The sequence below is a fragment of the Somniosus microcephalus genome, chromosome 23, assembly GCF_052327205.1.
Source record: "Somniosus microcephalus isolate GS21.2 chromosome 23, FLI_Smic_1.0, whole genome shotgun sequence".
Taxonomy (NCBI): domain Eukaryota; kingdom Metazoa; phylum Chordata; class Chondrichthyes; order Squaliformes; family Somniosidae; genus Somniosus; species Somniosus microcephalus.
The window spans coordinates 37,835,612-37,851,325 of record NC_141009.1 but is presented as its reverse complement, the minus strand read 5'-3'; the positions used below and the strand labels follow the sequence as shown (position 1 = coordinate 37,851,325).

The following is a 15,714-nucleotide window of genomic DNA, read 5'->3' as shown; positions in this document are numbered from 1 at the left end:
AGTGTTCTTTTCAGGAGACATTAATAGGCAATGAACCCTGGTTAATTCTATCCTCCCCTGCCAGACAAATCTAAACAGAACACCCCAATTGTGACTCCAATGAAGATTAACTAACTCAGCACAGACTGGAAATCAACTCTGGAACATTCTGTTCTGTACAGTTTAGTACTGCACAAGGAGGTGCTTTGGCTACTAAGTAAGCAGGGAAACACACAGGTTCAGTTTTATTGAATTACTGGCAAGAATTGTAGACATTTTTATGATTTTCAAAAGACATTATTTAGCTGATTTGGATCCAATTCACAGAAGAGTGATTCATGTTAAGAGTTAATGCTCTGTGAACATTGCACTGATGCGCTGGCTACAAATTTCCTTTGGGATTCTGCTGGGCTCCTGCCCTTATTCCAGCAGAACCTAGCGGAAAATGGCAGTTACCCCAGGGTCAGCAACAATTCCAGGAATTCCCAGTCGGTCTTTTAAAGGGGCGGAAACTTCGCCTGCCCCTTGATTGGTCAATGACTTCGGGAGGCAGTTGCAGGAGCACTGACTGATACGCTAGGAGTTCCCACTTCCAAGGCTCCCTGTAACTTTTTTTGGGACCGCGCGGGCCATTCAAAATAACCCGCATGCGTGGCTTTTGGGGTGAAAAGCTGGCTGTGTGGGTTCCCTGGAGCGCTGCGCGGGTTCCCTGGAGCGCTGCGCGACAAAGGGAACATTGCCCATTTCCCTGGCTCAGTTGGGACCCAATGTATTACTAGAGGCTAGTGTGCTGAGTGAGATGAGGAGCACTGGCCTGATGGGCACAAGTAGACCTCACCTGGGGGTGCGGGGATTGCTCCAACCAAAGAGTTACCTGGACTCGCATGGGTAAGGTGCTTTATTTGAAAGGAAAAAAATGACATCCAACCCCTCAGGCAGTGGGTTGGGGTGGGGCGGTGGGAACTATGGGGTCTCAGGAATGGTGGGGTGAAGCCTGGACACCAACGTTCCCTCTAAGCTGCACAGCCACGCGGCTCTCTTCCGGTCCCGTGCAGCCCGGGACCAGCTTTTCCAATGTTGGGCCAGAAATTCGTGAACGGGGCTTGCCGCGCGTGCAAGGTCCCGATTTGCACTTACCCGACGCGCCTGCTGATCACCTCCAGGGACGCCTGGAATTCGTGTTTCAAAAAGAAGAATCCCGGGCAGCGTATGACGTCACGCCGCCCAGGAGTGCAGCCAGCGCGAAGCCTGTAGCGCGCTGTGCAACTGAGACACGCCCCTTGAGGTCTCAGTTTCACAGGACACGCCCCCAATGTTTCTGCCAAGCTGCTAAGCATTTTTACATGCAAAGCAGCAGTTTAAATAGGTTTTTGGAACTTTTTTGAAGATTTTGGTAACTTTTATAAACTTTTAAAAATGTTTACATTATTTTGAAGAATATGAAGTGGTTTTAAACAGAATTAAAGCAATTTAAAGACTTTTAAAAGCCCTAAAAGAATTTTTTTAATTCCATTTATTTATTTAGCAATGTCGTCGTCATACGTGTCTTCACACTGTTCCCTTTGGGGAACTGTATGAAGTGGTGGAAGGATTTATGGCCATGATTAACGCTCATTCCGTGACTGTAACCATCTTTGAACCAGCCATTAGGGCGGTTAGTCCTATGGCGGGAGGGTTTTACGGGCTCCCACAAGCTATACAAGGAGGGGGGGCCACCCACACCCACGGACGCAAATATCCCACTGGATGTCAACCCAGAATTTAGAGCCGGAGCTCCGACTCCACTTGCCGGGACTGTCTGGAGCGGGGTTCGAAACCCTATCCTGATCTGGCCCAGCGGCGGGGATCCTACCGCTATGCCAAAGGCCCAATCCGATTAGCAACGTGAAATGGCTGGAATGAGCACAATTCACGGCATTAAAAGAACTCACAATTGAACTGATGATGACCTCAGCAATCTCCTCAAGGAGGTGGAGGCGCAGCGCCTGCTCATCATTGGTAATGAGAAGTCAAAGGCGCCGCAAAAAGGGCAGATGATAGCTTGGTCTTTCAAGTGGCAGCATAGGGCTCCAGTCACGGGGAGGGAAAAGGCGCAGGAAACGTATGGGTGTCACCTTTTGTGCGGAGTGGGCCTTTTGCGTAGCAGTAAGCATCCCCGCCGCTGGGCCAGAAGGAGTAGGGTTTTGAACCCCACTCCAGACAGTCCCGGCAAGTGGAGTCGGAGCTCCAACTATAAATTCTGGGTGGACATCCAGCGGGATACTTGCGTCCGTGGGTGTGGGTGGCCCCCCCCCTCAGATGGGTTGTGGGAGCCCGTAAAACCCTCACGCCATAGGACTAACCACCCTAATGGCTGGTTCAAAGATGGTTACGGTCACGGAATGAGCGTTAATCACGGCCATAAATCCTTCCACCACTTCATACAGTTCCCGAAAGGGAACAGTGTGAGGATATGTACGATGATGACCTCTTGCGCAATGCACCTCCTTGGACCCTCAGTCGCAGATGCGAGGGGGCAAATCGTGCAATTGTTAAATTTTTCATTTTATTGACATGTAAAATGTTGGCCCAGTAATTCCCTTCCAAATGCGCGAGTACGGTCGGGGTACTTACGCGTCTGGCCGGAGGAAATGCCGGTTTTCAGCATGCACAGTGCATGCGGGGAAAACCGGCATTTCCTGTCCTCTGAACGAAGGGGTTCAGAGGCAGAACGCGTGCGCAGTAAAATTCGCCGCTTTCATTCATGCTTTCAGTGAGGTCAAGTCCTTACAACTTACACATGAAAAAAGCATGGGTACAGTTGCTCCAGAGGCTGCGGAGTAAGATATTTCTTATCGTGGAGCTTCTGAAAGTATATATTCCTTTGCGTGTTATGTATATATTCCTTTACTTATGTGTATGAATGTATTATTTAATTATGACTTTCAGAGAAAGTAACTTATTGGAAAATCATAATTAAAAACATACATTCATACACATAAGTAAAGGAATATAAAACATACATACATATACGTAAAGGAATATATGCGGACATACATACATAATTACTTATTACTGATGAAAAGTTTCTTTCTTAAAAGTGCTGGAAATGTTACATTACTCATTTTAGAACACTAATTTTCACATTCCATTCACACAGCCACAATTGCTCCTTCTACCTACCGTTCTGAAAACCCGTTCAAAAGAAAAAAAAAAATTTAAACTTTAAAACTTACTTAAAATTTCTTAAAATAACTTCCCTCCCTGTCCCAAACAAAAATATTGCCTTTCAGAAGGTCCACGATAAAATATATCTTCCTCCGCAGCCTTGGAACAACTTTACACCTGCTTTTTTCAAGTGTAACTTGTAAGGACTTACCCTCACTGAATCCATGAATGAAATCTACGAAGTTCACTGCGCAAGCGCTGCCTGTGCAGTCGCACGCGCTGTGCCTATGAACCCCTTCGTTCCGAGGACTGGAAATGCCGGCGTTCCCCGCATGCGCTGTGCATGCTGAACGCCGGCATTTCCAACGGCCAGATGCGCGAGTACCCCGACCGTACTCACGCATTTGGTCACGAATTTCTGGCCCGTTAAGTTTCGCATGCGCGAAACTGTGAATGGGCTGCGCAGCCCCATAAAGGGGCCGCATACCCAAAAACAATTTAGGGGGAACATTGCTGGGCATCCCTCTAAAGACAGGGCAAGCACCAGATTTTCTAGCTACATGGCACAGGCAGGAACCAGAGATGCTCCCGCAGTAGCATGGGCACCTGTCGGCCCATGTAAATTACCCACCCGAAGACCCCGTAAACTCTGGCAGGGTCAGCGTCGGAAGGCAGTCGTGACGTAACTGCCAGCAAATATGTGAAGGCAAAAGAGAATATGGCAGGGCTGGAAGGCATTTATTTTAATGCAAGGAGTCTTGCAAATAAGGTGGATGAACTGAAGTTGTTGTTGAACACATGGGAGTACGATATTGTTGCTATCACGGAGACATGGTTGAGGGAGGGTCAGGACTGGCAGCTCAATATTCCGGGGTATAGAATCTTCAGGCGAGACAGAGGGGGGTGTAAAAGGGGAGGGGGTGTTGCAATATTAATTAAGGAGTCAATTACTGCTGTAAGGAGGGATGATATATTAGCGGGTTCCTCTAATGAGGCCATATGGGTAGAACTTAAAAACAAAAAGGGGGCAAGCACTTTGCTGGGAGTGTACTATAGGCCCCCAAACAGTCAGGGGGAGATAGAGGAACAGATATGTAGGCAAATCTCAGAAAAGTGCGAAAATAATAGGGTAATAATAGTGGGGGATTTCAACTTCCCCAATATAAATTGGGATAGTCAGAGTGTGAAAGGCTTAGAGGGTGCAGAATTCTTAAAGTGCATCCAGGAGAGCTTTTTGAGCCAACATGTAGAAAGTCCTACAAGAGAGGGGGCGGTACTGGACCTAATTCTGGGGAATGTAGCCGGGCAAGTGGTGGAAGTGTCAGTAGGAGAGCATTTTCGCAACAGTGACCACAATTCGGTGAGATTTAAGGTGGTCATGGAAAAAGACAAAGACGGCCCGGAAATAAGGGTTCTAAATTGGGGGAAGGCCGATTTTAATATGATAAGGCAGGATCTGGCCAAATTGGACTGGGAGCAGCTACTTATAGGAAAATCCGCATCAAAACAGTGGGAGACTTTCAGAAGGGAAATAGAGAGAGTACAACGCCAACATGTTCCTGTAAAGGTCAAGGGTGGGACCAACAAGCAAAGGGAACCTTGGATGACAAGGGATATACAAAAATGCATTAGAAATAAAAGGGGGGGCTTTTGGCAGTTACAAAAGACTAAAGACGGAAGAAGCCCTAGAGGAGTATAAAAAATGCAGGGGCATACTTAAAAAAGAAATTAGGAGGGCGAGGAGGGGCCATGAAATAACACTGGCGAGCAAAATAAAGGAAAATCCTAAGATGTTTTATAAGTATATTAAGGGCAAGAGGATAACCAGGGAAAGGGTAGGGCCCATTATGGACCAAAGTGGCAATCTGTGTGTAGAGCCAGATGATGTAGGCGGGGTTTTAAATGAATTTTTTGCATCTGTGTTCACTATGGAGAAAGACGATGCAGACATAGAAATCGGGCAAGGGGGCTGTGACATACTTGAACATATTAGCATCGAGAGGGAGGAGGTGCTAGCGGTTTTAGCAGGCCAAAAAGTGGATAAATCCCCAGGCCCAGACGAGATGTATCCCAGGCTACTGTGGGAGGCAAAGGAGGAGATTGCAGGGGCTCTGACACAAATTTTCAGAACCTCTCTGGCCACAGGGGATGTACCAGAGGACTGGAGAACAGCTAACGTAGTACCATTATTCAAGAAGGGTAGCAGGGATAAACCAGGGAATTACAGGCCAGTGAGCCTAACATCTGTGGTAGGGAAATTATTGGAAAAAATTCTGAGGGACAAAATTAGTCTCCACTTGGAGAGGCAAGGATTAATCGGGGATAGTCAGCATGGCTTTGTCAAGGGTAAATCATGTCTGACAAATCTGATTGAATTTTTCGAGGGGGTGACTAGGGGGGTGGATGAGGGAAATGCTGTGGATGTGGTTTACATGGACTTCAGTAAAGCTTTTGACAAAGTCCCGCATAGGAGACTGGTCAAGAAGGTAAGAGCCCATGGGATCCAGGGTGCCTTGGCGCGTTGGATCATAAACTGGCTGAGTGGCAGGAGGCAGAGGGTGATGGTCGAAGGTTGCTTTTGTGACTGGAAGCCTGTGTCCAGTGGGGTACCTCAGGGATCGGTGCTGGGTCCCTTGTTGTTTGTGATCTACATAAATGATTTGGATGAGAATGTAAAAGGTATGATCAGTAAGTTCGCAGATGACACGAAAATTGGTGGGGTGGTAAATTGTGAGGAGGAAAGCCTCAGGCTACAGGACGATATAGATGGGTTGGTCAGATGGGCGGAAAAGTGGCAAATGGAATTTAACCCTGAAAAGTGCGAGGTGATGCATTTTGGACGGACAAATAAGGCAAGGGAATACACAATGAGTGGTAGGACCCTAGGAAGTACAGAGGGTCAGAGGGACCTTGGTGTACATGTACATAGATCCCTGAAGGCAGCGGAACAGGTAGATAAGGTGGTTAAAAAGGCATATGGGATACTTGCCTTCATTAGCCGAGGCATAGAATATAAGAGCAGGGAGGTTATGATGGAGCTGTACAAAACGCTGGTGAGGCCACAGCTGGAGTACTGTGTGCAGTTCTGGTCGCCTCACTATAGGAAGGATGTGATTGCTTTGGAGAGGGTGCAGAGAAGATTCACCAGGATGTTACCTGGGATGGAGCGCCTCAGCTATGAAGAGAGGCTGGACAGGCTGGGGTTGTTTTCCTTGGAGCAAAGAAGGCTGAGGGGGGACCTGATTGAGGTGTACAAAATGATGAGGGGCATAGATAGGGTAGACAAAGAGGAACTTTTCCCCTTAGTAGGGGGGTCAATAACAAGGGGGCATAGATTCAGGGTAAGGGGCAGGAGATTTAGAGGGGATTTGAGGAGGAACTTTTTCACCCAGAGGGTGGTTGGAATGTGGAACTCAATGCCTGAAAGGGTGGTAGAGGCAGGAACCCTCACAACATTCAAGAAGCATTTGGATGAGCACTTGAAATGCCATTGCATACAAGGCTATGGACCAAATGCTGGAAAATGGGATTAGACTGGACAGGGATGGATGGGCGGCGCAGACACGATGGGCCGAAGGGCCTCTTTCTGTGCTGTAAAACTCTATGACTCTAAACTCTATCGTCGAGAGCCAGATTATTGAGGCCATTTTCAACGCATTGTGGTGAATTGTTTTAAAACAAATCGCAGTATAACAAGCCTGCAGCTTTAAAATGCTGACCACTACCTATCTTCATAAAAGTGAGTAGATAGGAACTGCACTAGACCAGACTGTAACTATTTTGTATTAGTAGTTCATTTAACATCAGGCATAAATAACTTCAAATGAGCTTAATTACAGTGAAAGAAAGGGGCGAAAAATCCTTACTGCTTTATCCAGGAAGATCTGGTCTCCGGTTAGATTGTATGCGCTGAGTAATCCACCTAGGATCCGAATTGTGGTCTCAAACAAATTCACATCCACGTTTTTGCCAAGATTCAGTTCGTTAATCACCCATTTCTTAGCTTCCTCAAACTCTAAAATTACAAAACACGTTAGTTATGTACACATTTGTTTTTTGTTTTTTTTAAAAAAGGAACAATTTAAAGAGAGATTAGAAATTACAAATTTAATAACTTGATACAAGGGTAACCTTCTGCAGTATAGAATACTCAATTTAACATGCTAATTTTTTATTGCCAAATGTATTCTCTCTGACCTAAACCACAAATGTAGTCAATTGAATGGTGGCTCATTTGGATATTCTTCGTTGATGAAATGAAGAATCAGTGCTGAGGAAGAGGAACATTTAGCAGATACATCAACAAATGCTCCAAGGTCTGTAGGTACACGATAGCCAGATGCAAACTGAATTCCTTCTACATTGCCTCAGCACTGTATTTTAACCTCAAGCTAAGAAGGACATCCCTGGACTGTTCTAGGAACTCCCTAAAGTCAAACAGCAGTACAAACCTTGTCAAACCCATTTTCTAAATGTAAAAAGCACACGTACAGTGCAATAATAATAACTTGTGCTTTATAAATGTGAAAGATAATGGGCCAGTAATTCCTGTCCCAACACGTGAGTACGGACGGGGTACTCACGCGTGGGCCCGGAGGAATTGCCGGTTTTCAGGATGCACAGCGCATGCGGGGAAAACCGGCATTTCCTCTCCTCTGACCCAAGGGGTTAAGAGGCGGAACGCGTACGACGTATCAGGCAGCGCGTGCGCGCTGAATTTCCTTTTTTTGTAAAGAGTTGCCCGTGCGTAAAGGCCTCCGGTTTTTACGCTTAAAAATACCAGACGTAAGTACTTAGTTTTACAGGTAAGTGGTCTATTAATACAATTTATAAAAACATTTCCACAGGTTTATTATTTTTAAAGAATTTACAGTAAGGTAAGTGTATTTTTAGACCCTATTTGTTAAAAAAAAAAATTTTTTTTTTAAATTTGATTAATTGTTTAAAATAGTTTTTTTTTACAGTTATTCATAGTTCATTTATTTAGTGGGATTTTTTTTAACTTTTATTTGTAGTTTAAGTGCTGTTTTGGGAGCCCTGAGTTTTCATGAGTTTGACAGTTCTTACAATCAAACTCATGAATGAACTTTTGCAACCACCCATTGGTTGCCCAGTGCCCACGTGATCCCAGCCGGCTCATCAAAATAACTACGCTTTAATTCTGTTTAAAACTACATTACATTCTTCAAAATAATTTAAAAGTATTTAAAACTTTATAAAAGTTACCTAAAGATTAATAAAAATACAAAAACTTTCTTTAAAATGCTGCTCTGCATGTAGAATTGCTTTGCAGCTTGTGTTAAAAATTGGGGGCGTGGCCTATGTTAAGGAGACCTCAAGGGGCGTGTCTAACTTAGACTCCGCGCTCGAGGCTTCGCGCTGGCTGCACTCCTGGGCGGCGTGACGTCAGACGCTGCCCGGGAGTAATCAACTGAAAACAGGAATTGCAAGCGTCCCGGGAGCTGAACGGCAGGCGCGCCGGGTAAGTGCTCATCGGGGGCTTGCATGCGCGGCAAGCCCCCGAGCCTAATTTCTGGGCCCTTGATTTCCCCAACTTTTCTAAAGCTTGCTGTGATGGACAACTAAATGTCTAAGGAACACCGTGACATTTCTGTTACACAACTCAATTAAATCACCTTCTTTTTGTCCCAAAATCCACATTGTGTCCAAGGCATCAACCAGGGTCAGTCCTAAGCCAAACCATTCACTATAAGTCTTAGAAATGGGCTTCAGTTCATCATGACCCCAGGCATACTGTTTATATCCCTTCCATGCATGCTGGAATGCTTCTATCACTGCCTTCTGTCGCTCGTTTAGAGCTCCTGTAAGAAAACAGAACCAAATTGAAGAGGCTGCTGCAGTCATTGTGCGATTGCTAATGTGCTACGGTTTATCTACAGATCACAACATTAAAGTTTAAAAAAAAACTGGCATAACTCATGAAAAGGCATAGTTTCAAAACAGGCCAGTTTACCCTCCCTCCTGATCCCCTGCCTATTTTGTCTCCTTTACTCCCCACCTCTCCTGATTCTTGTTGGGGTTGGGTTCTACTGTTGCTGGCAATTTTGCAATACCACAGGTTTAAAGGTTAGCAGACTATCAGATCACATTTAATCACGTTCTTCTCCTGATGACCACATACAAACATTTTCCAGCAGGACTAACTGAACAGTAATCAGTAGTAGGAATCTCGTTTGTTTTTTTTCCCTTGTCAACTGATCAAATCTGCAGATGACACCAGACTAAAGAAAGAACTTGCATTTATATACAGGAAACTCTTCGACGGGACTGGGATGGTGCCGGTTGATTAAAAATTCCGGATGACGGAGAGGGTTATCTACCGAGTCTATTTTTAACAAACAAAAATAAAAAAATCAGGAGATGTGCAGTATACAGTAATTGGGTACTCACCTACAGAATGTTGTGTTAAATGGATGGTGGAAGATGCTTGATTAAGTACAGTACTGCCAGTTGAGGGTAATCCATAACTCTTTAATTACTTAACAGTAAAACAAAACTTATACAGTAAACGACTGTATAAAGTACTGTAGTTGACTGTACACTTATTCCAAGTCCTTTTGCTTGGACCAACTTTTGGGAATTCCATAATGCAAGATGGGGGAGATAATTCATGATAAAGATGGAGAGACACACAGAAAAATGGCGGATCGGAAGAGACTACCGGCAGCGCGGGAGAGTCAGACTCCTGCTATTGAGGTGTTCGGACTTCTGACAGCGCCAAGAAGCCGAGTAGTGGCAGTTTGGAGAACTACCCCCACTGACTAAATCGGCCACCGCGGGAGACTCGGACTCGGCAACATTTCCGGTTATTGAGGTGTTGTTTTCGGAGTGAGAATTTTGCCGGTTAATAGAGAATTCCGGATATTTAGGTGCCATTTAAACCAGAGTTTCCTGTAGTGCTTTTCATGACCGCAGAACATCCCAAAGCGCTTTACAACCAATTAAATACTTTTGAAGTGTAGTCACTGTTATAATGTAAAAGGGGAAGTGGAATTGGAGGAGGCAACTCAGAAATTACTCAAGTTGGACAGAATATTTAGTGGGCAGAAAAATGTATTTAGAAAATTATAAAGACAAAATACTCCACATAGGAAGAAAAATTAGGTAGCATGTGTACTCCCTGAATGGTATCAAAATAGCTAAGAATGAAGCCAAGAGAAACCTGGGAGTTTTAGCAGATTCAGACACTCAACATGTCCAACCAATTAAGCATCAACAAAGCCAATAGAATGCTCAACAAGGTGTCAGCCATGGCTCAGTGGTAGCACTTTAGTCTGAATCAGAAGTTTGTTGGCTCAAGTCTCACTCCAGAGACTTGAGCACATTATCTGGACTGGCAATTCAGTGCAGTACTGAGGGAGTGTTGCACTGGCGGAGGAGCCAGTTTTCAAGTGAGATGTTTAACGGTAAATGTCTGCCCTCTCAGGTGGATGTAAAAGCTCCCATGGCACTGTTTCGAAGAGCAGGGGAGTTCTCCCTGGTGTCCTGGCCAAAATTTATCCCTCAACCAACATCACTAAAAAACATGATTTGGTCATGTATCTCATTGCTGTTTGTGAGACCTTGCTGTGCACAAATTAGCTGCCGGGTTTCCCTACTTTACAACAGTGACTACACTTCAAAAAGTACTTCATTGGCTGTAAAGCACTTTGAGATATCCTGAGGTCGTGAAAGGTGCTATGACAATATTGTACTTGCTTACACACAAGAGCGGTCAACATATGAAATAGACGTAGACATACGGGAAAAGTAGTGGAAGTAAAAACCTTGAAATCTTTTAAACACCTGGATGCTGAAATGGGGACTTTAAGGGGTAGTGTGCTATCTTGGAAGTCTATAGATTGGAACATCACTTTTTTTGTTTTGGGGGAGATAATGGATAGAAAATAACTTACCAAATAAATTGCTGTCTACAGTGCCCTTCGTCCCTTTCCTAGTCATTTATTGCCTGATTTACCTCAGCTCTTCTCAACCTTGGTGGGATCCAGCATGGCTTCATGCATTACCTATTAAAAATGGTGCATGGTGCAACATTTCAAAGGTACTGGACATATAGGTGGTGCTGTGAACATAACATTACGTGACAAAGTTAGGTAACAAGGAAACCCATCTTTGGAAACACGCAAGAGTGATTTAAAAAGTGTTAATAAAGAGATTCCTTTAAAAAAAAGTGCACCTTAAAAAGAAAATCTGTAAAATGCTTAACCCCCAAGAGTAACTAAAAGTTAAAGAATGAGCTAAAAAGCATTTGCAATCAGCAACGCAACCTGCAAGATACGCTCTGAACTCATCAACTCTTAGCAGAACCAGCAAGATGGCCAATGTAAAAGATCTTGTTCTAAACAAATTCCACCTCCTCAATGCTATTAAGGAATCTGATGATTTCCCCCACCTCCGATGCTGAGGCAACATTCACACTCCTTCCATCCCACCCCAGGAGACAACTGTTGACCCCCATCTCGCCTTCTCCCCCTCCCCTTAGTCCCGTCCCTTTCTTTCCCTCTCTGCTTCTCATCTTCCCTCTCTCTCCCTCTGCCTTTCACCCTATCCCTTTGCTCCTCTCCTCCTCTGAGCGCTCTTCTGCTCCTCTCCCCCTGACCACTCACCCCTCACCCACACTTACCCACTCTCCTCCTGTTCCCCGCTCTCCCCTCCATCACCCTGCACCCAGTCACCCTTCCCCGTTCTCAACCTCTTACCTCCTCACTCCATCGCTGTCTTCCCCGGCTCTCTTACTCTATATGCTCTCCTCGGTTCCGTCCTTTTGCCCCTACCCACCTCATCCAGCCCCTAATCCCCTACCCCATCCTCACCTTCTCCTTCATCTCTTCCCTTACTTCAATTAATTCCTTGCCTTCTAACTCTGCTTGACCTGAAAAATGCCTGTGTACTAGTTGATTTCCCATGGCACTGCACGTGTCTTGACTCCCCACGTGCAGTGCCATGGGAAATCAACTAGTACTTGACAAAAAAAAGCCTTGGCCAAAGAGTGCAGGGTAAACAGCTGTTGATTAGTTCATGGCTGGACTGCTAGTTGCTAATGCAGCCTCAAATTAATATTAAGTAGGCAGCTGGATGGCTCAGGTAGTTAAGTATCAGTATTGGAATCTATGGTTTTATAACATTAATCATTTTATTATTGTTCAAATTAGCAATAGGGTAATTATCTACCTACTGCTGTGCTGTTCTACACCCAGATGAGGAAAGGATTCATCTACCAGAGATGGCACGAGTCACATTCCACTTGATAGAAATTAGCTAGAGAGGAAAATCAAGTGCTGATTTTCTACAAAATGGAACGAGGAAAAGACACCCACGAGGTTAACTGAGAATATCGCTAGCAGTTCTGTGACGTTGCCTACAGTGAGTCGGAGGCTATGGTGTTGCAAGGGGGAGGGTGTGAACATCTCCACTGAGAGGAACTGGAAAGAGATCAGCTCAGGAAAAAGTTGTTTTTTAATTTGTTCCTGGAAAACAAATGTTTTCCTTAGCCACAGCAGGCAGATCATTCAATTGTTCTCCTCACACCAATTATTATATAAATAAATAAATGCATGCTTCACAGCAGAATAAGGCTTTCAAATGTCCTTAACAGCCAGACGCCAAGAAGATTAATCCAGACAAAGAAACTAATAGTTATAGCTGATCATTGTCAGTGACGAGATGGTTTTTTGCCAATCCAACAGGATTTCAAATTTATCGAGACGGTTTTGAAACTATCCAATTTGAATTCAGTATAAAATGTAGCTGAATAGCAGTGATCGATGATGGCTAACTGAAAGCTTCGAACTCAGTACTATCCTTCAGACTGACCTATCTGTCCTCAATTCCCCAGTGTCTGTTGCTAGTTATTAAATTGTTGAATATAACCACATTAGGGTGAAAAGCTATGACAACCAGTATGAGTACACCTTATGCTACCTGGTTCTTTGGTGATTGCATTTTCATCAAGCACTGGCTTCTCTTCTTTTTTGGTGTCGGATAAAGCCGCAGTAACCCGTTCAGGCTCAATCTCCATTCCACGCCAACTGCAAGTTTAAAAAAAAAAATATTTACAGATACAGGAAACTTTGGTTTATCTGGAGGTTGTATGTCCGGAAACCTCGATCTACCGGCAGAAATCAGGAGCCGTTTCGTTAGGTTTTTTTTTTCTTCTCGTGGCTTTTTTTTCCCAACAGTCAGGCTCTGCAAAGTCTCTCTGAAGCTGTTGCTAAGCTACAGAGATGCTTCTAAGGTACGGCCGACTGTTTAGAAGCTGTTGCTAAGCAACAGTGTTTGTTGCCAGATACGGAGAGCTTCAACATTAGCGCTGGTTTGTCCGGCAGTTTTGATAGATCGGCAACAGCTCGGTCCCGTCGGTGCCGGATATAACAAAGTTTCCTGTAGATTGCTTTCATGCAAGAGCGGAGAGCGTGAACCTAAAGGGAAACAGTATGAAAGGCCAACAGATAAAAGTGGAAGAACTGGTGGCAGAGAGTCAGTGAGAGCGGAGAGGTGCGAGGGGCCAGAGTCAGAATCAGAGTTGAACACAGAACACCGAGAAAGAAATTCAAAAGTGACTTCACTGCGGCGGAGGGACGGATTGGTGGTCAACAGCTAAGTGTTAGCTTGCTCATTAAATTGTTCGTTTGTTCACTGTTGTTGATAACTCACTTGATGGTAGTTTCCATTGTGTTTTAGAGTGATGGATATCAATTCCGAGTTTTTAGTTCGCTTTACTATTTTAGTATCTCAGTCCTTTAGAGGTAAGTCTCTTAAGAGTTTTATAGGTCAGTGTCTTAGATTTTGAGAGTTCTGTGTCAAGTGTTGTAGTGGTCAGGGTCTCAGTGATTCCGAGATCAGTGGATTAACTAACCATAGCAGCGGGGTCCTGTTGCATGCGCATCCTGTTCTATGTGGGAACTCCAGGACATGTCATGCATCCTGGATAACCATAGATGCAGGAAGTGCCACCAGTTGCTCGAGCTCAAGCTTAGAGGTTCGGAGCGGCTGGAGTCACTGCAGTGCATCCAGGAGTCAGAGTTTCCTGGATCGTATGTCCCAGGAGGTGGTCACCCCCACTGACACAGAAGGTGCAGGAGGTGAAGGACTGGGCGACCACCAGACAGGGGAGGAGGAAGAAGATACAGGTAGTGCAGGAATCCCCCAAGCTAGTGGCAGTCGCTAACCGGTTTTCAGTTTTGATTACCGGGGAGGGGACGACTCCTTGGAGGAATGCAGTAAGAATCAAAACCCCAGCACCGCAAGAGATTTGACTACAAACAGGAGACAAGAGAGTAGCAATGCAGCAGTCATAGGGGATTCCATTGTTCGGGACATAGACAGGCACTTCTGCAACCGTAAACATGATTCACGAATGGAATGTTGCCTCCCTGGTGCCAGGGTAAAGGATATCTTCGAGCGGGTGTGGGACATTTTGCGAGGGGAAGGGGAACAGCCAGAAGTCATGGTCCATGTTGGAAACAATGACCAAGACAGAAGAAGTGCTGAGGTCCTTCAGGCAGAGCTTCAGGAGCTAGGAAAAAGATTAAAAGCAGGACCTCAAAAGGTATTACTGTAATCTCAGGATTGCTCCCAGTGCCACATGCTAGAGAGAGTATAGAAACAGGAAGACAGTGCAGGTAAATGCATGGCTGGAGGAGTGGTGCAGGAGGGAGGCTTTCAGATTCTTGGAGAATTGGGACCGGTTCTGGTGAAGGGGCACCTGTACAAGATGGATGGGTTGCAACCATTGTTCGCTCTAATTTTTTTTGGGCCACGTGGCCCATTCAAAAATCCACGTATGCACAGTTTTTGCATTTAAAAGCCGGTGAGCCAGCCGTGCAGCTTAAAGGGAACGTTGGTTGCAACTGAAGAGAACCGGAACCAATGTTTCGCTGAGAGGTTAAGTAGTACTGTTGGGGAGGGTTTAAACTAATTTGGCAGGGGAAGGGGGAACTAGAAAGGAGCAGAGGCAGGATGGTAAATTGCGCAGAAGCATGGCAGATGGAGTTCAATGCAAATGTGTGAAGTGATGCACTTTGGAAAGGCTAATATGGAAAGACAGTATACTATAAATGGCACAATTTTGAAAAGTACAGATGAGCAGAGAGACCTTGGTGTCCATATACACAAATCCTTAAAGGTGGCACAGCAAGTTGATAAGGTGGTTACAAAAGCATCTGGGTTACTTGGGTTTACAAATAAAGGCATAGAATATAAAAGCAAAGAGATCATGCCGGAACTTTATAAATCACTGGTTAGGCCTCAGCTGGAGTATTGTGGACAATTCTGGGCCCCACGCTTCAGGAAAGATGTAAAGGCCTTAGAAAGGGTGCAGGGGAGGATTACCAGCATGTTTCCAGCGATGAGGGACTTTGGTTACGAGGAGAGGTTGGAAAAGTTAGGACTGTTCTCCTTGGAACAGAGAAGGTTAAGAAGTGGCCTAAGAGGTTTTCAAGATGATGAGAGGTTTTGATAGGAGTAGATAGAGGAAAACTATTCCCTCTGGCGAATGGGTCAATAGCCAGAGGTCATAGATTTAAATCATTGGCAAAAGATCTAGAGGGGAGAGGAGGCAAAATGTTT

At 44.9% G+C, this 15,714-nt stretch overlaps 1 protein-coding gene across 4 annotated transcripts in view; it reads right to left on the bottom strand.

Annotated features, from left to right (window-relative positions):
- man1b1b (mannosidase, alpha, class 1B, member 1b) overlaps window positions 1-15,714 on the bottom strand; it is a 61,084-nt gene that overhangs the window by 21,329 nt on the left and 24,041 nt on the right. For all 4 annotated transcript variants that reach the window (XM_085965805.1, XM_085965808.1, XM_085965807.1 and 1 more), the window contains 3 exons: window positions 13,069-13,175; window positions 8,763-8,948; window positions 6,993-7,141 (listed from right to left, as the gene is read on the bottom strand). In XM_085965805.1, the coding sequence (XP_085821931.1) occupies window positions 6,993-7,141; window positions 8,763-8,948; window positions 13,069-13,175 (442 nt within the window). The remainder of the gene's footprint in view (window positions 1-6,992; window positions 7,142-8,762; window positions 8,949-13,068; window positions 13,176-15,714) is intronic.